Here is a 17,566-nt window from a genome sequence, read left to right as displayed (position 1 = left end):
ATTAACACCCAATCTTGGCTGGCCGATAATCACCTCAAACTAAATGCTCTGAAAACTGAGTTCCTACTCATCTCACCCCCGGCGAAAATCTCCCACCCAAACCTGGCTCAACAACCTAACAGCACTCAATGTCCAACCTACCATCGTGGACTCGGCGAAATCCCTAGGCATCACACTCGACGCCAAGCTCAACATGCAGCAGCACGTCAGCAAAGCCACAAAAGCAGCTAATTTCCAAATTAACACGCTGAGGAAAATTAAACCCTTCCTCCCGGCCAAAGACTTCCAAACTGCTGTACAAGCTTTAGTCATCCCTCGAATAGACTACGGAATTGCGGCCCTCAGCGGTCTCCCGCTATCCACAACAGCACCCTTAAGAGCCTCCCTGAACGCTGCCGCGAGACTCATTACTGGCTCTAGAAAGCATTCGCACATATCCCCAGACTTAAAGTCTCTAAAATGGCTGCCTTTTGAAGCCAGAATACAGCTAAAAATTGCAGTTATGACACACGCGGCCGTGCACCACAAGGCACCCAACTACCTCGCTCAAAAGCTGTCTATATCAGGAGGCTCGAGATCCAATAGGAGCACAAAAAATCTACTCCTGAAACCTCGTAGATTCCGGAAGTGAAAACTTACAAGCGCTCCTTCTCAGGAATGGCACCCAGGATCTGGAACGCGCTCCCTCCTAAAACCAGGCTGATCTCCTCCACTGCACTCTTCAAGAAAGAGGTGAACACCATCCTTCTGGCCAAGATCTCCTGATCGTTATAGATGTTGGTTCAGAGACTCTGCATTGCTTTGTATCACTGCTCACCCTATCCCCTGGCACTATACTCTACTTGTTGGGGGCGCTACTACGCTACTCTCTTACTACCGACCAAGATATGATACACGTTGGTTTACTGATCCACCTGTACACCTCTGTAGTGGGATCAAGGACCTGTGCTGTCCTATATTACTTCCTTACCTGATTGTATATGGATTGGTTTTATGTATGTTTTTATTATCCATGTTATTACCATGTTATTGACTATTATACTGTTCCCATTATCTCTGTTGACTCCTACTGCCCCTTCCCTGTCTTTGTGAAGCGCTCTGATATCTGTAAGGATCCTGTTCGCGCTATATAAAACTTTGAATAAATAAATAAATAAAGATCACATTAAAATGTAAATAGGAATGCTAATTCGATGCACATAAGGGCCGTTAATGAAGGGGAACGGTGTAAAGTGCTGCCAGGACAGATTTGCAGCTCAGATTCGCCCTGCCAGCATTCTGTCCGCTCCGGCCACAGCTGCAGAAGGTTCATGGCAGGATTCCTGGAACTACAGATGCGACAGGAGACAGGCGTGACTACGTGTCCCCAGTGTTTGTAGTGCCTGATGCTTATGTACTGTGTCTGTGTGAGTGTGTGGAGAAGGTGTGTGTGGTTTGCGTGAGGATGTGCACATCTGCCATCATTGCTCGTCTGGTGTGTCTGTGTTTTTGTGTTGATGTTTCATGTCTGTTGTGTGTATGTATGGTAGTATCTGTGCATGAGCTGTGTGTCTGTCTGTGGGCGTGGTATGTGTCTGTGTGTTTGTTGGGGGTGTGTGTGGTTTTTGTCTTTATCTGTGGTTTATGTACCTGTGTGGTGTTTATGCTTGGAGTGTAATGTAAGTGGCATGGCATGTCTTTCGTATATGTATTCTCTCTACTATTCTCTCTACTACTCGCTCTCTACTACTCGCACTCTACTACTCGCACTCTACTACTCGCACTCTACTACTCGCTCTCTACTATTCACTCTCTACTACTCACTCTCTACTACTCTACTAACTCTACTACTCGCTCTACTACTCACTCTCTACTACACTCTACCTACTACTCTCTACTACACTCTACTACTCACTCACTTCTACTCTCTAATACTACTCTACTTCTCACGCTACTACTCTCTACTACTTGCTCTCTCTACTACTCTCTACTACTTGCTCTCTCTACTACTTACTCTCTCTACTACTCACTCTCTACTACTCTCTACTACTCACTCTACTTTCTACTACTCTCTACTACTCACTCTACTTTCTACTATCTACTACTCTACTCTCTACTACTCACTCTCTACTACTCACTCTCTACTCTTCTACCTCTCGCTCTACTCCTCTCTACCTCTACCTCTCTCGCTACACGCACACACACACACTCACACATATATATATATAACATATGTATATGTGTATATATATGTGTGTGTATATATATATATATATATATATATATATATATATATATATATATATATATATATATATATGAGTAAATGAGCATGTAATGGACACCACAACATAATTGGCTCTTGAGTCCGATCCTACTAGTAACCTACAAAACGTTCTTTTAGAAATACTTGAACAAGCACAGCAAATGTGCATTATAGACTCACAATTGAAATCTTATCTCACCACCAGTAATCCTAGGCGACCTAAAATTTATATGACACCCAAAATTTATAAACATCCTACTGATCCACCATTCCGGCCGATCATATCTGGATGCAGTTCTATCTTTGATCCCCTAGGTAAATATCTCGATCATTTTTTTACAAAAATTCGTGCAAAGCTGGTGTACATACACAAAAGACAGTACAGATTTCTTAAAGAAGCTGCAGATCATTGAACCCTACTTTCAAGCTAACTGGATATTGTGTACCATCGACGTCACAGCGCCTTATACATCGATAGCGCTTTCAGAAGGCATTGAAGCAACAGAATGGGTGCTACTCTAGATGGGGTTGCCACAAGAAGTCAGCGTCTTTCTACTTAAACTTCTTTTTTTCTGTCTCCACAACAGTTATTTTCAATGGCAAGTTACCTATTTTGGTCAACTTATTGGTACATCAATGGGTTTCTCTGGTGCTCCGGCATATGCAAACATCTTCATGGCAAAATTAGAAAATTACTATATACTGACTAATACCAACTGGACCACAGGACTCGGGCAATACAGCAGGTATATCGATGATATCTTTCTCATTTGGACACAACCATTGAATCATCTAGAAAATATGATCCGGGAACTCAACACTAGAAATCCCAGAATTCAATTCACTCACACCATCAGTTCTAAACAGGTTAACTTTCTAGATGTGTCAGTTATCAAGGATTATACCAAACACAAACTAACCACTGAAATCTTCACCAAACCCACCGATAGAAACAGCACCCTACACTTTTCAAGTTTTCATCCCAGAAGCCTCATTTCCAATTTGCCATATTCACACTTTCTCCGAATAAAACGGATCGGTTCTGAACCTGCGATTACCACAACCAAGATTAAGGAAAACACACAACGGTTTGAACAAAGAGGATATCCCTCAGACATTCTACAGAAGAGTATAACCAGATTAGCTAAAAAGGAACGTACATAGTTATTTTTTCAAACCTCAAGGAGTCAGAAAACGACACCTACCTTTGTATCCAAATTCTCCACTTGTTCTACTCGAATCAAGAAAATTATCAGTAAGAGATGGGACCCCGTCCAAAATGAACCAGATTTCCATGGTATCTTTAATGAAAAAAACAACTTTTGCGTACACCCGGGGAAGGAACCTGCAAGATTTGATACAAACACCGGATAATCTCACGATCGAACAGATTTTTAAAGGAACCATGAAGTGCCGCAACTGCACACATTGTAACAACATAATTTCTTGTGATACACTTACACACCCTATTTCAGGCAGAAAAATACAATTGAGACACAAGTCAGACTGCAATACTACCAACATTATATATTGTCTGAAATGCACCTGTGGATAGAACGCAAGTTCAAAATACGCCTAACTGAACATAAAAGTCCAATACGAACAGGGAATAAAACTTCAAGTGTGGCGACGCACTGGTTAGAAGCACAGATTGTTGAAGTAGGTCCCAAACACGAAGGTTAGGATAACAACAGAAAATTGTTGCAAAGAGAGGTTTTCTGGATTGACCATTAGCACACCTTGTTCCCTAGAGGGCTCAACGATAAAATGGAAATGAGTTGTTATTTGTAATATTATATTTGAGTTTATAATAGCAACACATTTGATGTTAGATTGTCATGGATATGAATACAATCAGCTGTACTTGAAACCGTTTCTTCTTCCTCTTTTTCTCTATCCACTATATTCTTTAACTCCTGAGGAGTCCACGGTCTCCACATCATATTTCTGATTAGTCACACCTTCAAGGTTCTTGCTGTGACTGCCCCTGTGCATCATTTGCAGTACATTTTCAGAATATTGGTACACTCAACCCCTACGCATATGATTAGGCATTCTTCATACATCACGCTCACATGCTTTACCTTTATTGTCCTGCTAGTTAGTGACTGATATTTTTATGTACTTTCTCCAGACCGGGAGCAGCAGTATATTATCTAGACACTGTTGTGAACTCTTCGTATCTCCAGCGCAACACATCCTTTTCATTCTGTGTTCATTAATTTTTTTACAAGGCCAGAATAGTTAGCTCACATGATAGTTCAGCCAATTCTAGCATGCAGTCTCTTTGCACTTTGTCATTTCGTAGTTAGTGTTCTCATTATTCTCATTAGTTCCTTGCCTTTCAGTTTGTTATTATTTCCATTTTTATTTTTTGTAGTGGGCGTGACATTTGGCTGCATGTACTGGGCATACTGTCTCTCACTCAACTCCCATATCTCCCCGCTCGCGTGGGACGCTGAGTAATCCTGTTTCTATTTCCATGATAAAATGGCGATCCAGGTTAGACGCCATTTGTTGACTTTATAGCTTCCGGGAGTCTCTCTCGAGCCACGAACTTTCACCACAAGAATATTATCTTCTCAGAAGGTAGACTGCATTTATATTTATATTCCACAGTGTATTCACTTTGGCCCGTAGGTGATAGGTTTTGACACACCGTCGGTTTCTGTTCTTTTGCAGTTTCTTGTGCTACGTTTGACACACTGGATTCAGATTTACTGCACTTAATTTTTGCCCCAAGGTACGAGTGACGCACCCACAACAAGGGTGAGTGTGCGTGAGTATGTTACGTTTAGTTTTTTTCCTTGTCGTATCAGCTCATACTTGAGAACATTTGATTGGGTGTAAATACATTCCGGCATCGGTTCTGTATTGTTATTGTTTTAAGGCGGTTTGCGATAGTTGATGCAGGTTGGCGTTGTTACGTAGCCAGGTGAATGTCCACTCACACCAATCATCTACATCGTAGGTTTACATTCCCTGAGATTACTCGGCATAATGTTAAGGTGCAATGCACACTGACACCTTCCAGGTATGAACAGAATACATTATTGTGTGACACATCACTAATCTTACTCATTGTATGCACACCACCTCCATTTGAATACACATAGTCTTCTCATTAATATCACTGTGGGTACACCTCACTGGTCTATCATATTGGCACATCAGCGTCTTTAAAAAGTGGCACGGCTTGGATAGGTGGTTTACATGCTAATCTATTCATAAAGACTACGAGTGATTCTTACTTCCTGTTTCTCTGTCATTCTTTTCTCCATTCTGCTGGACATGGGACTCTCCGCATACTTTATCTTGTTTATCTCGGCAAAGTGTATATTACAAGTAACATACACGATGATAATTCCTTCGTTCACAGAATACTGCCCCTGAGGAAGGAACCTGTGAGTCCCGAAATGCATTGGGCTTCGGGCTTTGTGACATCTATGGGCCACGTGACAGTCATGTACTGATCAATACGGGAACTGTAACGCAAGGATATACAGCATTGGAAAATTGTATTATACAACATTAACCTATTGTTAAAATTAAGAATTTGTTCTGTGTAAGCAACCCATGTTGTTAGATGGTTGCATAATTGTACATTGATGAATGTAAGAATCGTATTTCATTTGATTTATTGTTCAATAATACGTTTTTGAAAAAATAAGATTGATCTAGTTTGTTTCATATTAAGTGAAAAAAGTGAAGTTCACTATTATAAAACAATAGTTCAATAGGAACAATGCTCTCCACAATCAGGTCTCAGCCTGTCAGTTTTCTATATATACATATATAAGGGGCTTGATAATTATCACCAACAAAACTAAGTATTTGGTTCTGAACCCGCCCAAAAAATTGGGCCGCCCCCCGGTGCTGAATTCCGTGCCCCTGGAGAGGGTGTCTGAATTTGATTATTTAGGCATCCGTCTTACGGATTCAATGCACTGGAATTCGCACATCCAAAAGATGCTACTGAGCCATAAAAGGGTGGGCGGCGCCCTACTCAAGGAGCAACGCTCCTCTACAACTAAGCCTATTGCCCCAGTCATGGAGATTTATAAAGCAAGAGGGGTCAGCGCTGCTTTGTATGGGGCGGAGCTGTGGGGCACATGTAACCTTGAAGTATTAGCCAGATCAGAGAGCAAATTTCTGAAGGACCTGATGGCTCTTCCGCAGAGCACCCCAACAGTACCCGTGCTAATGGATTTGGGTTGTAGATCAATCAAGGACCAAGCCCAAATTCGCCTCCTGTTACTTTGGGCGCGGCTGTGGCGTGTGCCCGAGCTGGCCTCATATGCAGAGGCTTTGGTAGAGGTTATGTCAGTGGAGGGTTGGTGTCTAAGATTAAGTGGCTGAGGGATGTGAAACGGTTGCTAGGGGTTCTAGGTCTCGGGGATGCGTGGGAAGCCAGCACCGCCCCCCCTAAAGCCGTTCTCAATAAGCTGTACTGGAACTGGATCTTTTGTAAAATCTCCACAGTGTCGAAACATTGCAAATCCACTGACGACTTTGTGAGGATCAAGGATGTGGTGGCTTATGAACCTTATCTCGATATTATTTCTAAGCCAATAGATCGGGCTCTGTATTTCAAATTTAGAGTAGGGACGTTACCTGTAGGCGAACTGACATGCCCAACACGTGTAGAGTCGGTCGTCCACATTTTTTTTGAATGCTCGGCTTATGCATCGCCGAGGCGGTGTTGGCTCAAACCTTTATGCAGACAATTAGGCACCCGGCAGTATAAAGAGGCGCTTCGTATTTTAATGTCTGATACACGCACCTTGTTTGTTGGCGGTGTGTCTAAGTTTTTAAAATGGTCTTGGTCAATTTGTTTAAAAATGCTTTCTTTGTCTATTTAATGCTTGTATCAACTGCTTACACAAGGTTTTATCTGTGTAAATAGAATGTGCTTGTTTTAAATATTGTTTTTACATTTGATGTACATTGATTTTATGATATTTTATATATCGAAATAAAGCCTTCAATCAATAAACATATATACATCTGCATATCTATATAAATACAAATATAAATGCATGCATACATATATGCATACATATGCATGTTATGTACATGAAAGTTTGAAAAACACTAATAAGAGCAAAGCTAAAAGCCACTTAATTACAAACAGAATTGCTTTAACTTAAGCGAGGGTGAAACTTATTGCATTTTCAATGCTTGTTTATCAATGGCAAAATGTGGCCAATGTAGTGTCCCTGAATTGATGGTTAAGGCCGGTGTTTTATTTCTGCTCTTCGATCATCTTGCACAAGACATGCCCAGACATTTGATCGGCCATAGTTGTTCCAGACTTCTAAAGCAGATTCATAGTCTTTCCTCTCTCCTTGTCCTTGTCATTCCACTCTTCTGCAGTTGAACAGACTTTTGTAGCTCTGGAGGTTACCAGGTCTTTTAGGTGAGAAAGAGAATTATTCGTTTACGGTTGGATCTCTGTTAATTTGAAATCTGTCTGGTTCCCTCCAGTAGAATTTCTTTCTGTTTTCTTCTTCCATTGAACTCCCCGGAGAAAGACTATCTGCAGCAGTGAACGGTGTTTACCCACTGAACACCAAACAGGTGCTGTCATCTGTGATCTTCCTCTTTTATTTCTAAAATCAGTTTAAGGAAATGGCAGTTCTGGTTCTCCTTTCCGGTTGCTTACAGGGTTCCCGTAAGCAGTTCCAGTTAGACTGACATTCTTCTAACTTCTGAAGTTTAGCTCCTCGTGCTTGAACATCACCTAAAGCAACCTTGGCAATATCTTTTTCACATTCTCTTCTGAAGAGCTGGCTTCCTAGCAGGCACAGTTGAGTTTTTGAATCCAAGGTACCATAACCTTCTAAATGAAAAGAAATATTACTGTCCCTTCAAGCAAATGGACGACTAGGCCTGCTAGAAAAGCAATCTTTATTTCCCTCCATAAATATGTGGGGTTTAATGATTTTTCTGTGGGATATTGTAATGGCCGCATTGGATATGCTTCCATAACAGTGGCTCGTTCTGAGAATGGGGTATTTAAGATAGCATACAGAGGGATCAACATTTCATCCTTTACCGTAGGATGTAATGAGGTGGAATTTTGGTGTAAAGTTGTCTTTAATGCCCGCTCTTCGCTGAAGTTCTCGTGCTCTGTCCCCATGGTTGGCTTTTTTGGGAACACATTTACTTCCACATGTAATTTTCAAGGTCAGGTGCTGCTGGCTGTTTAGCACCTGCTTATGATAAACCTGGGAGCTGCGGTAAGGGCCTGTGCCATGGCATGATGATCGGAATCAGTGGCTGTGAAGCGTGTGAAGGAGGTTGCCAGGCTTCCGCAGGCCTCTGTAGAAGTCTATATAATTGATGGCTTTTGTCTGTTCTTAACTGTCCTGGCTTCTCTTCACACACCCCATCACCTCACACAGGGCGGCCCTACTATCTCTTTCCTTATAAATTCTGGTCTTACTTTTTGCATCCTTTAGAAGGTTCTGCTGTTTTCATATTACTGTGCTGTTAACCTAACTTCCGCATCTTTGTACATGGTAGAGCCCTGCTTCCCCTTTCCTGGGGTACATTGCCCCCACTCTGTCAAGTGTGACATGTCTGCTTTCCAAAAAGGATGGCCTTGCTCTTTCATGTTTCAAGACAAGCGGCTCTGCTTTCTATTATTTTTAATTTGTTTTGTTTCAGCACTAACTTTCAGAACTTATCAAACACTTTCATCTTCTAGGTGCCGCCTGAGACATGCAGAAACAAGCCCTGGAATACATCTTACATAATCAACTGCTTTGTTATTGATCATTAGTTCTCAGTGACGTGTAACCACTTTTCCTCTTCCACTGCTTATGTAGGTGCTGAGAGAAGAGGGCCAGGACGAGGACTCTCCTCCCTTTCTGTTGTGCCGCAGGTACTGGAGCCCATTGCAGTGAGTGTGACATGTCTCCTCAGGAGACCGGTGTTTGGTTTTCATGGCCTAGAGTGGTTGGTTCTTTATGCTCATTATGTAGCGTCTTTTGAAGGCCAAACCTTCGTTAATTTCCTATTTGTATGCTATTGACACACCGACATCCCCAGTGTCTTTCCCTAATTAATAGTTTCTGGTATTTCTGTTCCTATTTGTTTTAGTATCTCTCCTAGATTGGTGTGCAGGCAGTAGAGTGGGTTCAGTAGTAGACCCCATTGACCAGGTGTCTATGTAGGTCCTGGTGGGAGTGAAGCACTTCAGGGCAGCTCTGTTATTTGCTGGAAGGTTGGTGGAGGAAAAAGATAGCATGTATTTCATGCCTATTTGGGGTATGCTTTTGAGTTAACCCATGCAGTCTATCAGTTGGTCATTAAGTGGCTTTATAGTGCGGCTAAGCAGAGGGTGTGACAATGGAGTAATGGAAAGAGACTATAGTCTAGTTGTAAAATACTGCTGGGGCCGTGCTCAAGGTCTTCATATATTGCAACTCTCTGATTCTTCACTTGACATTATGAGAGGACTTTACAATCCTACCTTACCTCTTTTTTGTGCCGTAGGCGAAAACACAATTGCACAGAACGGATGCCACATTGCAGGCCACAGAGGGAAGTCCGTCTGGTAACCAGGCTAACAATGGTGCTGAGCCAACCAACCGGAGCACGGCAACATCTGCAAAGGCAAATCCAACTGGACCACTGAGTGCCGCTGATGGGTAAGTTTGAGATCAGAAAATGAATGTGTAGAAGCACTCTTCCCTCCTAGGAGTCATAATGTGCCATGTCTATATTTCTGTATGTTGTTTGCGGACTGTACGGTGTCAAGTTTCACTCTTCACCGGGGGACTACATGTCCGCTCTCCTGGGCTGTACTCTGTCCTTTTGTTGGACTTTCACGGCATGTGCTTTTCAGTATGGTGAGTTCTCCAACGGTTACCATCTTCCTTTAGATATGCAAGCCCTCCTCGCCCCAAACCCAAGTTTGTGCATCCAGCCGGTCCTTTGAACTGAGTACATCCAAACATAGACCTCATGAATGGCAAATTCGGAACCGTTGCAGAGCATACTACCACAAATGTGTGCTGAGCATTAATTTTTAGGTCACGCCTGGTGAAAGCAGCGCATGCGCTGCTCTCGCCAGAGATGACCTTTTGCAATCGATTCTCCCAAAGCCTTACATGCACGCGCAGGGATGGACAAAGATGGCTGCTCTCGCCATTTGTCCAAACCTAACAGCATGCGCGTGCATGTAAGGACAGTGGACAGTCCGGCGGCATCTTGTTGAACACGCGTGCTTTCACTTTAAGCGCAGTTTAAAGTGAAAGCACGCCCCCATGCGCACCCGCGTGCACTGCGCGCCAGCTTGTCTCGCAGTTGAATGTTTTTGCTGCTTCCTTTGATATCTCTTCGGGACTGAGCATTCGTAGAACAGTGGAGTTCCATAGATCCATTGGAATTGACGTCTTGGAATACTGCGATGTCTAAAAAAACACATAAGAGACTGCAAAGAATCCACTGGGGTCTTGTGGAGTTATATTATTGTGGTTTTACATAGATCCGTTTCTGCAGTTGAAGGCATTATCTGGCCACCTCGTTCTAAAGTGCTTGTGACATGCAGGTGAATGGCGTATAGAAGTCATGCTGAGTTCTAAGATCTGACCTGCTACAGTCCTGCTGACATGCTGCAGGAGGCACGCTTAGCCCTCACATGCAGGATTCCTGCAGGGCTCTAAGGTCTGACAGGCAGGAGGCATAAACTCGGAGCTGTGATGAGAAGGCCTCCTGCTCAGTGCTCTGACTCTCAAAGGCAGCACGTACATAGAAGACCTGGTTGATTACAATAATATATAATTTTGCAGACATTCGGATGCTATGGAACGGAAAACTTTGCAGTAAAACTTTGGCATAATTTAAATGAAATGCGTTAAATTTGGACATACGTGGAAGGTTCCACTATTTCTTTTTGGCAGGCGATGACAGTCTGCTTGCATCCCAGGGGTACAGCATGCGTGCCCCTCACTTGTTTAGAAATGCGCAAGGCACTTAAGACAGCCCAGGAGGCTCAGCACGTGCTGCTGGGCCACGAGTATCTCGTAGATCACAGATATTATTAATGCTTGATAAAGTGACTGCCCCAAAGGCACTCATTATGACTAGGACTTACTTTGGTGCGGATATACCGGGGTGCCGGAATCAATATTACCACCTGGTATCTCCCCTGGAAGTCTAGCTATTTTACAAGTTTTTTTTCTGCCGAAATGGGGAATGACTGCTTGGACCTCGAGTTACCGGGTGCTTAACTGAGAAGATTTAAAACCACTGGCATTTAGGAAAGTGTCAGCCAGAGTACACACTCTGTCTTGGGGGCTGAGGTGGGGGTGGGGCAGAGGTACTTGTGCCTGTCTGGGGAGACTCCCTACTACGCACTCTACTACTCACTCTCTACTACTCACTCTTCTACTCTCTACTACTCACTCTTCTACTCTCTACTACTCACTCTCTACTACTCACTGTCTACTACTCAATCTCTACTACTCACTGTCTACTACTCACTCTCTACTACTCTACTACTCACTCTCTACAACTCTACTACTCACTCTCTACAACTCTCTACTCACTTCTACTCTACTCACTTCTACTTCTCTACTCACTTCTACTTCTCTCTACTACTCTCTACTCACTCTCTAAACTCACTCTCTACTACTCACTACTACTCACTCTACTACTCTCTACTCACTTCTACTACTCACTACTACTCTACTATCTCTACTCACTCTCTACTGCTCACTCTCTACTACTACTACTACTACTCACTCTTTACTACTCTCTGCTACTCAATCTCTACTACTCACTCTCTGCTACTCTCTACTACTCATTTTCTACTACTCTGTACTACTCACTCTCTACCTCTCTCTCTAACTCTGTCTGCCTCTCTACCTCTACTTCTCTCTACGCGCACACATATGCACACACACACACACACATATATATATATATATATATATATATATATATATATATATATATGTGTGTGTGTGTGCGTATATGCATATGCATTTATATATGTATGTGTGTGTGTGTATATATATATATATATATATATATATATATATATATGTATGTACATACATATATATTTATCTGCATATCTATATAAATACAAATGTAAATTCATGCATGCATATACATATATGCATACATAGGCATGTTATGTACATGAAAGTTTAAAAAACACTAATAAAAGCAAAGCTAAAAAGCCACCTAATTACAAACAGAATTGCTTTAACTTAAAAAAGGGCCAGACCTATTGCATTTTCAATACTTGTTTTTTTTGGTTTTTATGTACATTATCCCGGTGCCTGTGATCTCCGAGAGAGAAAAAGGTGCATAGGCTAGATAGCTGAACAAACTCGCAGATAGTTCACTGTCTATCGTGTAGATAATTGTTTGGACCCAGGGAACACAACATTTTCTTTACAAGTAGTGGTCTGCTTAAAAGAAATGCTATAAACTCATGTTTAATCTAACATCTAGAACAGCCTTGGCCATAATGTAAAGTGATAAGAAGACACATTTGTGCATTTGCCGTGACCCAAGACAGAAGATGATTCTTTTTTATTCTTACCTACCTGAGAGTGAAAATAGGACTGTTAATGGGGCATTTCTATCTCTTTATAAATGAATGGGACGTTAAGTGGTTAGTTTTCATTTTTTTATTTTTTTTATTTTTATATGTGACTTGTGGCCGAATCAACTGCCTCGATAAGCAGCACGTGCTTTCTGTTTTTTGGGTGCAATTGTTCATCTGTGTACCAGTCACAATTTTCGTCTGCTTTGAAGTACAGGGACAGTTGTATTATTGGCATTTTCTGCTACTAGACGTTTATCGGTTTATTGTGTCGGGTAGGGCCAAAACAGGGTGGGTGGTCCAGTAAAACTACCTTTATTGTTCTGGGGAAGGGTCAGAGGTTTGCAGCCTGACGATTGTGGGCATTAGATTGACCGTTTCTTGCACAGTTTAGGCTGAAACTGACAACTGTTTGATCTGAGTTGTTATACTTTTAAGTGATTTCACCGAACTCAGACTTTAAGGCTTTTCATTGTCACTTCAGTATCCCCAAGGGCAGCTGCATATGTGCCACTGCTTTTTGCATTTTATATTTTTCTTTTGAAAACCGTTTTTTCCCTTTAAAAACAAACAAACCATGATGCATGTAGTTCTTTATTTATTTATTTTATTTTATTTTGAGAGTTTTATATAGCGCGAACAAGATCTTTGCAGATAACAGAGCGCTTTACAAAGGCAGGTGGAGGGTAGGGGAACAAGGGGGCATAGTAGGGAGGTAGATCAACATGATCATGTACATAGCACCAGTATAGTATATAACATAGTACCAATATAACGTATAGTACAGGTATGAGGTAGCAGGCATAGTTGGAGCGTAGGTCATCAACAAGTTCATGTACATAGCACCAATATAGTATATAACATAGTACCCATATAACGTATAGTACAGGTATGAGGTAGCAGGCAAAATTGGAGCGTAGGCCATCCACACGCTGTAAATAATACAGAGTAATATTATTATACAAAATAGTATGTATAGTACGCATAGTACAGGTATGAGGTAGCAGTGCATAGTTGGAGCGACGGCCATCAAAACGCTGTAAAAATAAAGAAGGACTAAAATACGTCAAAGCACACGTACATAGGAATATATAGGCAATATCATAACACAATACTGGTAATACTGTTCTTAATGTAAATCAAGCGAAATTGTTCAATTGTATTTAGCCATAAGGATACTTTTGCCTTCTTTCTTAAAAAGAAGGGAGGAAGAGATGAGCCTCATTTCAGGAGGAAGTGCGTTCCAGATCCTGGGCGCCATACCAGAGAAGGAGCGTTTGTAGGTTTTTTCCTTCCGGAATCTTCGCGGTTTCAGCAGAAGATTGTTCGTGCTCCTGGTAGTTCTGGACCCACCAGAGATTGTCAACTTATGAGTGAGGTAGCTGGGTGATTTCAAGTGTATAGCCTTGTGCGTCATGCAGGCAATTTTCAGCTGAATTCTGGCTTCCAGAGGCAGCCAGTTCAAGGCTTTGAAGTCAGGAGAGATATGCGAATGCTTTTTTGATCCAGTGATGAGTCTTGCTGCCGCATTTAGTGACGCTCTTAGGGGTGCAGTTGTCGTTAGGGGGAGGCCGCAGAGGGCCACGCTGCCATAGTCTATGCGAGGGATGACTAGAGCTTGTACTGCTGTTTGGAAGTCTTTTGCTCAGAGGAAGGGTTTCAGTTTTCTCAAGGTGTTTATTTGGAAGTTCGCCCCCTAGTAGCCTTGCTGATATGCTGCTGCATGCTGAGGTTGGTGTCTAGTGTTATGCCTAGGGATTTAGCTGAGTCCACGATGGTCGGTTGGACATTGAGTGCTGTTAGGTGCTTAAGCCATGTTTGTGCGGAAGATATTTTCGTGGGAGGTGAGATTAGGAGGAACTCAGTCTTCATAGCATTGAGTTTGAGGTGGTTGTCAGCCAACCAGGATTGGGTGCTTCTGATCGTTGAATTCAGACTCAGGATGTCTTTGGGGGATTGTAACTTGAGGTATATTTGAGTGTCATCGGCGTACATGTGAAAGTGTACATTGGATGCTTGTAACAGAGTGGTGAGAGGTTCCATAACTAGGTTGAACAAAGTAGGGGATAAGCAGGATCCTTGAAGGACGCCTAACGATACCGGTACTGGGGAAGACATTAGGTTTTTGCTCTTGAATTTTTGAGACCTGTTGTGTAGAAAGGAAGTGAACCACCGAAGCACAGTCCCAGATAGGCCCATTCTTGATTTTAGGAGTTCGAGTAAGCTCTCATGTTTCACTGTGTCGAATGCCGAAGAGAGATCAAGAAGGATGAGGAGGCAGGTATTGTTTTGATCTAAGATTTGGATGGCGTCGTCAATAATGTGAGTCATAGCGGTTTCAGTACTGTGCCCTGCTCGGAAGCCTGATTGGTGTGGGTTGAGGAGATCAAACTGTTCTATGTGCTTTGTCATTTGCAGTTGGACGCATTTTTCTAGCAGCTTGGCGAGAGTGGGAATGTTGGTAATCGGACGGTAGTTGTTTAGATCGGTGGGGTCGGCTGTTGGTTTCTTCAGTATAGGTGTAACTTGTCCAACTTTGAGGGAGTCCGGGATGGTTCCTTGTTGTAGTGAACTATTGATAATTTTAGTCCAGAGTGGGAGTAGCAGAGGGATGAAGTCTTTTACGGCGTTAGCAGGAAGAGGGTCAGTGAGGTGATTGGATGGTTTTAGAGTGCTGAGTATTCTGCCAATTTCTCCTTCAGAGTAGGTGTCAAAGGATGACCATGTCGCATTGTTTTTTAGTTCAATGGGTGTTATGCAGTTGGGTATTGAGTACAGGCTTGCGTCATTGCGGAGGTCGCTCTTTATATTGTCAGTTTTATTGTTGAAGAAAGCTGCGAAATCTTCACAAGAAGGGGTAGTGCTGATAATGTCGACAGCTGGGGGTTGTTCCTTAGGTTGAGATCGGATTAGTTCGAACAATTTACTTGGACGGTTTTTAGCTTGGTCTAGCTGGATTCTGAAGAACTCTGACTTTGAGCGTTTTATTTTCCTGAAGTATGCATTTCTCTTTTTCCTAAGAGTTTTGAGATGCAATGTCGAGGGAATTGATCTCCAGGTACGCTCTGCCGATCGCATAGCCCGTCTCTCTTCATTGAGACTCCCGTTGTACCAGGGGTTGGATATCTTCGTGGATATTCTTTTCAATTGCATTGGAGCGGCCTCATTGATTATTGTGGCCATGGAGTTGAGATAGTGGTCAGTTAGATAACACAACAAGATTGGGTCAGAGCTATTTACTGCCTGCACACTATTCCACTATGTTTAGTCTTATATCTAGTACTCAAAAGCCTGTGCGTGTAGGTCGAGGGCGTGACCCGTAAACACCCCCTAAAACGTGATGCAAAACATCACATGCAATGAAAATAACAAAGAGACCCGCACAAGGAAAGTTATACATACATTATATTTCTTGCTAGAGTATGCAATAGTATTTACAAATATACAGGATAAACGCTTTCCAAGAAGAAGTGAGGTCCAAGTCTTGAGAATTATGAAGGAGGGCTTTTTATTCATTAACAAGCATGTTGAAGATTCAACAAATTGCTAGCAGCCAACGCATTTCGTCACCACTGTGACTTCTTCAGGGCTAGAAGCAATTGTACATAAAACACGAAATTACAAATAGGAAATATTTACACAATAGAAAAAGAGACAAACAAATCTTATATACATCATAAAAGAAGTTTTTTTGTTCTAAAAAATGGTGGTTGCACTAAGCCTAGTACAATTGACCATTAGTTATTATGTTTCCAGAGTTCCAAAATGTCAGTTAACATCTGCACTTAATTATATTACATATAGTGCAGATTTACATCATTCTACTACATACATTTGGAAAGCGTTAGATAGCATCACAAATTACGTTATTTTATAAAAATTGCTTTTTCACGGTATTCGAGTGCGAAGCTAACACAGGGAGGAAATTAGGTTCAAAACCCTTCTAGTTTCACTCTTAAAAAATTCGATTAGTTATATCTCCTTTTTAATTATTCAGAGATATCATATAGTGCCCAGTATGTGTCCAGTATTACACACTAGGACAGTAAGACTATCTGTCTCATGGGTGTATTTATAATTACAATGCTACAACATCATACTCCTCATATCTCATTTCGAAGATATCTTCTTTTTAGAATAAAGCATTTTGCATACCTCAAAGGTCAGTTGAGCTGTGTTAAATAGAGCTTGCGTCGCTTGAACAGAGATACATCAATGTAAGCACCTATGAGGTATCAAATATACACATTAGATTCCTATAATTACATGCGGATGACATGCATAGAATTCATAAATTTGAATTACACTTACAATCAAAATCCTCTCTCCTAGTTCCTTAAGTATTTAGTCTGACTTCTCAGTTTTTCCTCTAGTGTATAGCATTTAACGGTGTTCCCATCTGTGTCGCAAGGATCTAAAAGTATATAATGCACCTTAGTGACAACTTAATCTGTATAGTGTGTCATACTAAAAAGTCTTTTACAATATCCAAAATATTTTACTTACAATATCAAGGGTAATCTGATTTTTCCCCAATAGCGTCTTGTTTGTTTTTTCTGTGTAATCAGATGTTGTGGTATTATGGGACCATCAGAAATTCTTCAATAAGTAACGGGCATCTATAATAACGTATAAAAGTCATAATTTAGACATTCATTCTAGCGATTTCCTATTATTCAATCTCCTATTTTTGGGTACCGACCCCTACTTTGGCACAGTAATCTAATACTGCAACTGACTGTGCACACCTA

At 41.7% G+C, this 17,566-nt stretch overlaps 1 protein-coding gene across 2 annotated transcripts in view; it reads left to right on the top strand.

Moving 5' to 3' along the window:
* The window catches only part of TROAP (trophinin associated protein), a 337,695-nt gene that overhangs the window by 53,687 nt on the left and 266,442 nt on the right, over positions 1-17,566 (top strand). The window contains exons 6-7 of one of the 2 annotated variants that reach the window (XM_078658425.1): positions 9,079-9,134; positions 9,749-9,903. In XM_078658425.1, the coding sequence (XP_078514551.1) occupies positions 9,079-9,134; positions 9,749-9,903 (211 nt within the window). Of the gene's footprint in view, positions 1-9,078; positions 9,153-9,748; positions 9,904-17,566 lie in introns of both variants that reach the window. The other variant, XM_078658415.1, reaches the window with a different exon arrangement.

Source organism: Lissotriton helveticus, chromosome 1_1, assembly GCF_964261635.1.
Source record: "Lissotriton helveticus chromosome 1_1, aLisHel1.1, whole genome shotgun sequence".
NCBI classification, from domain to species: Eukaryota; Metazoa; Chordata; class Amphibia; order Caudata; family Salamandridae; genus Lissotriton; species Lissotriton helveticus.
This window is presented reverse-complemented; position numbering and strand designations above follow the sequence as displayed.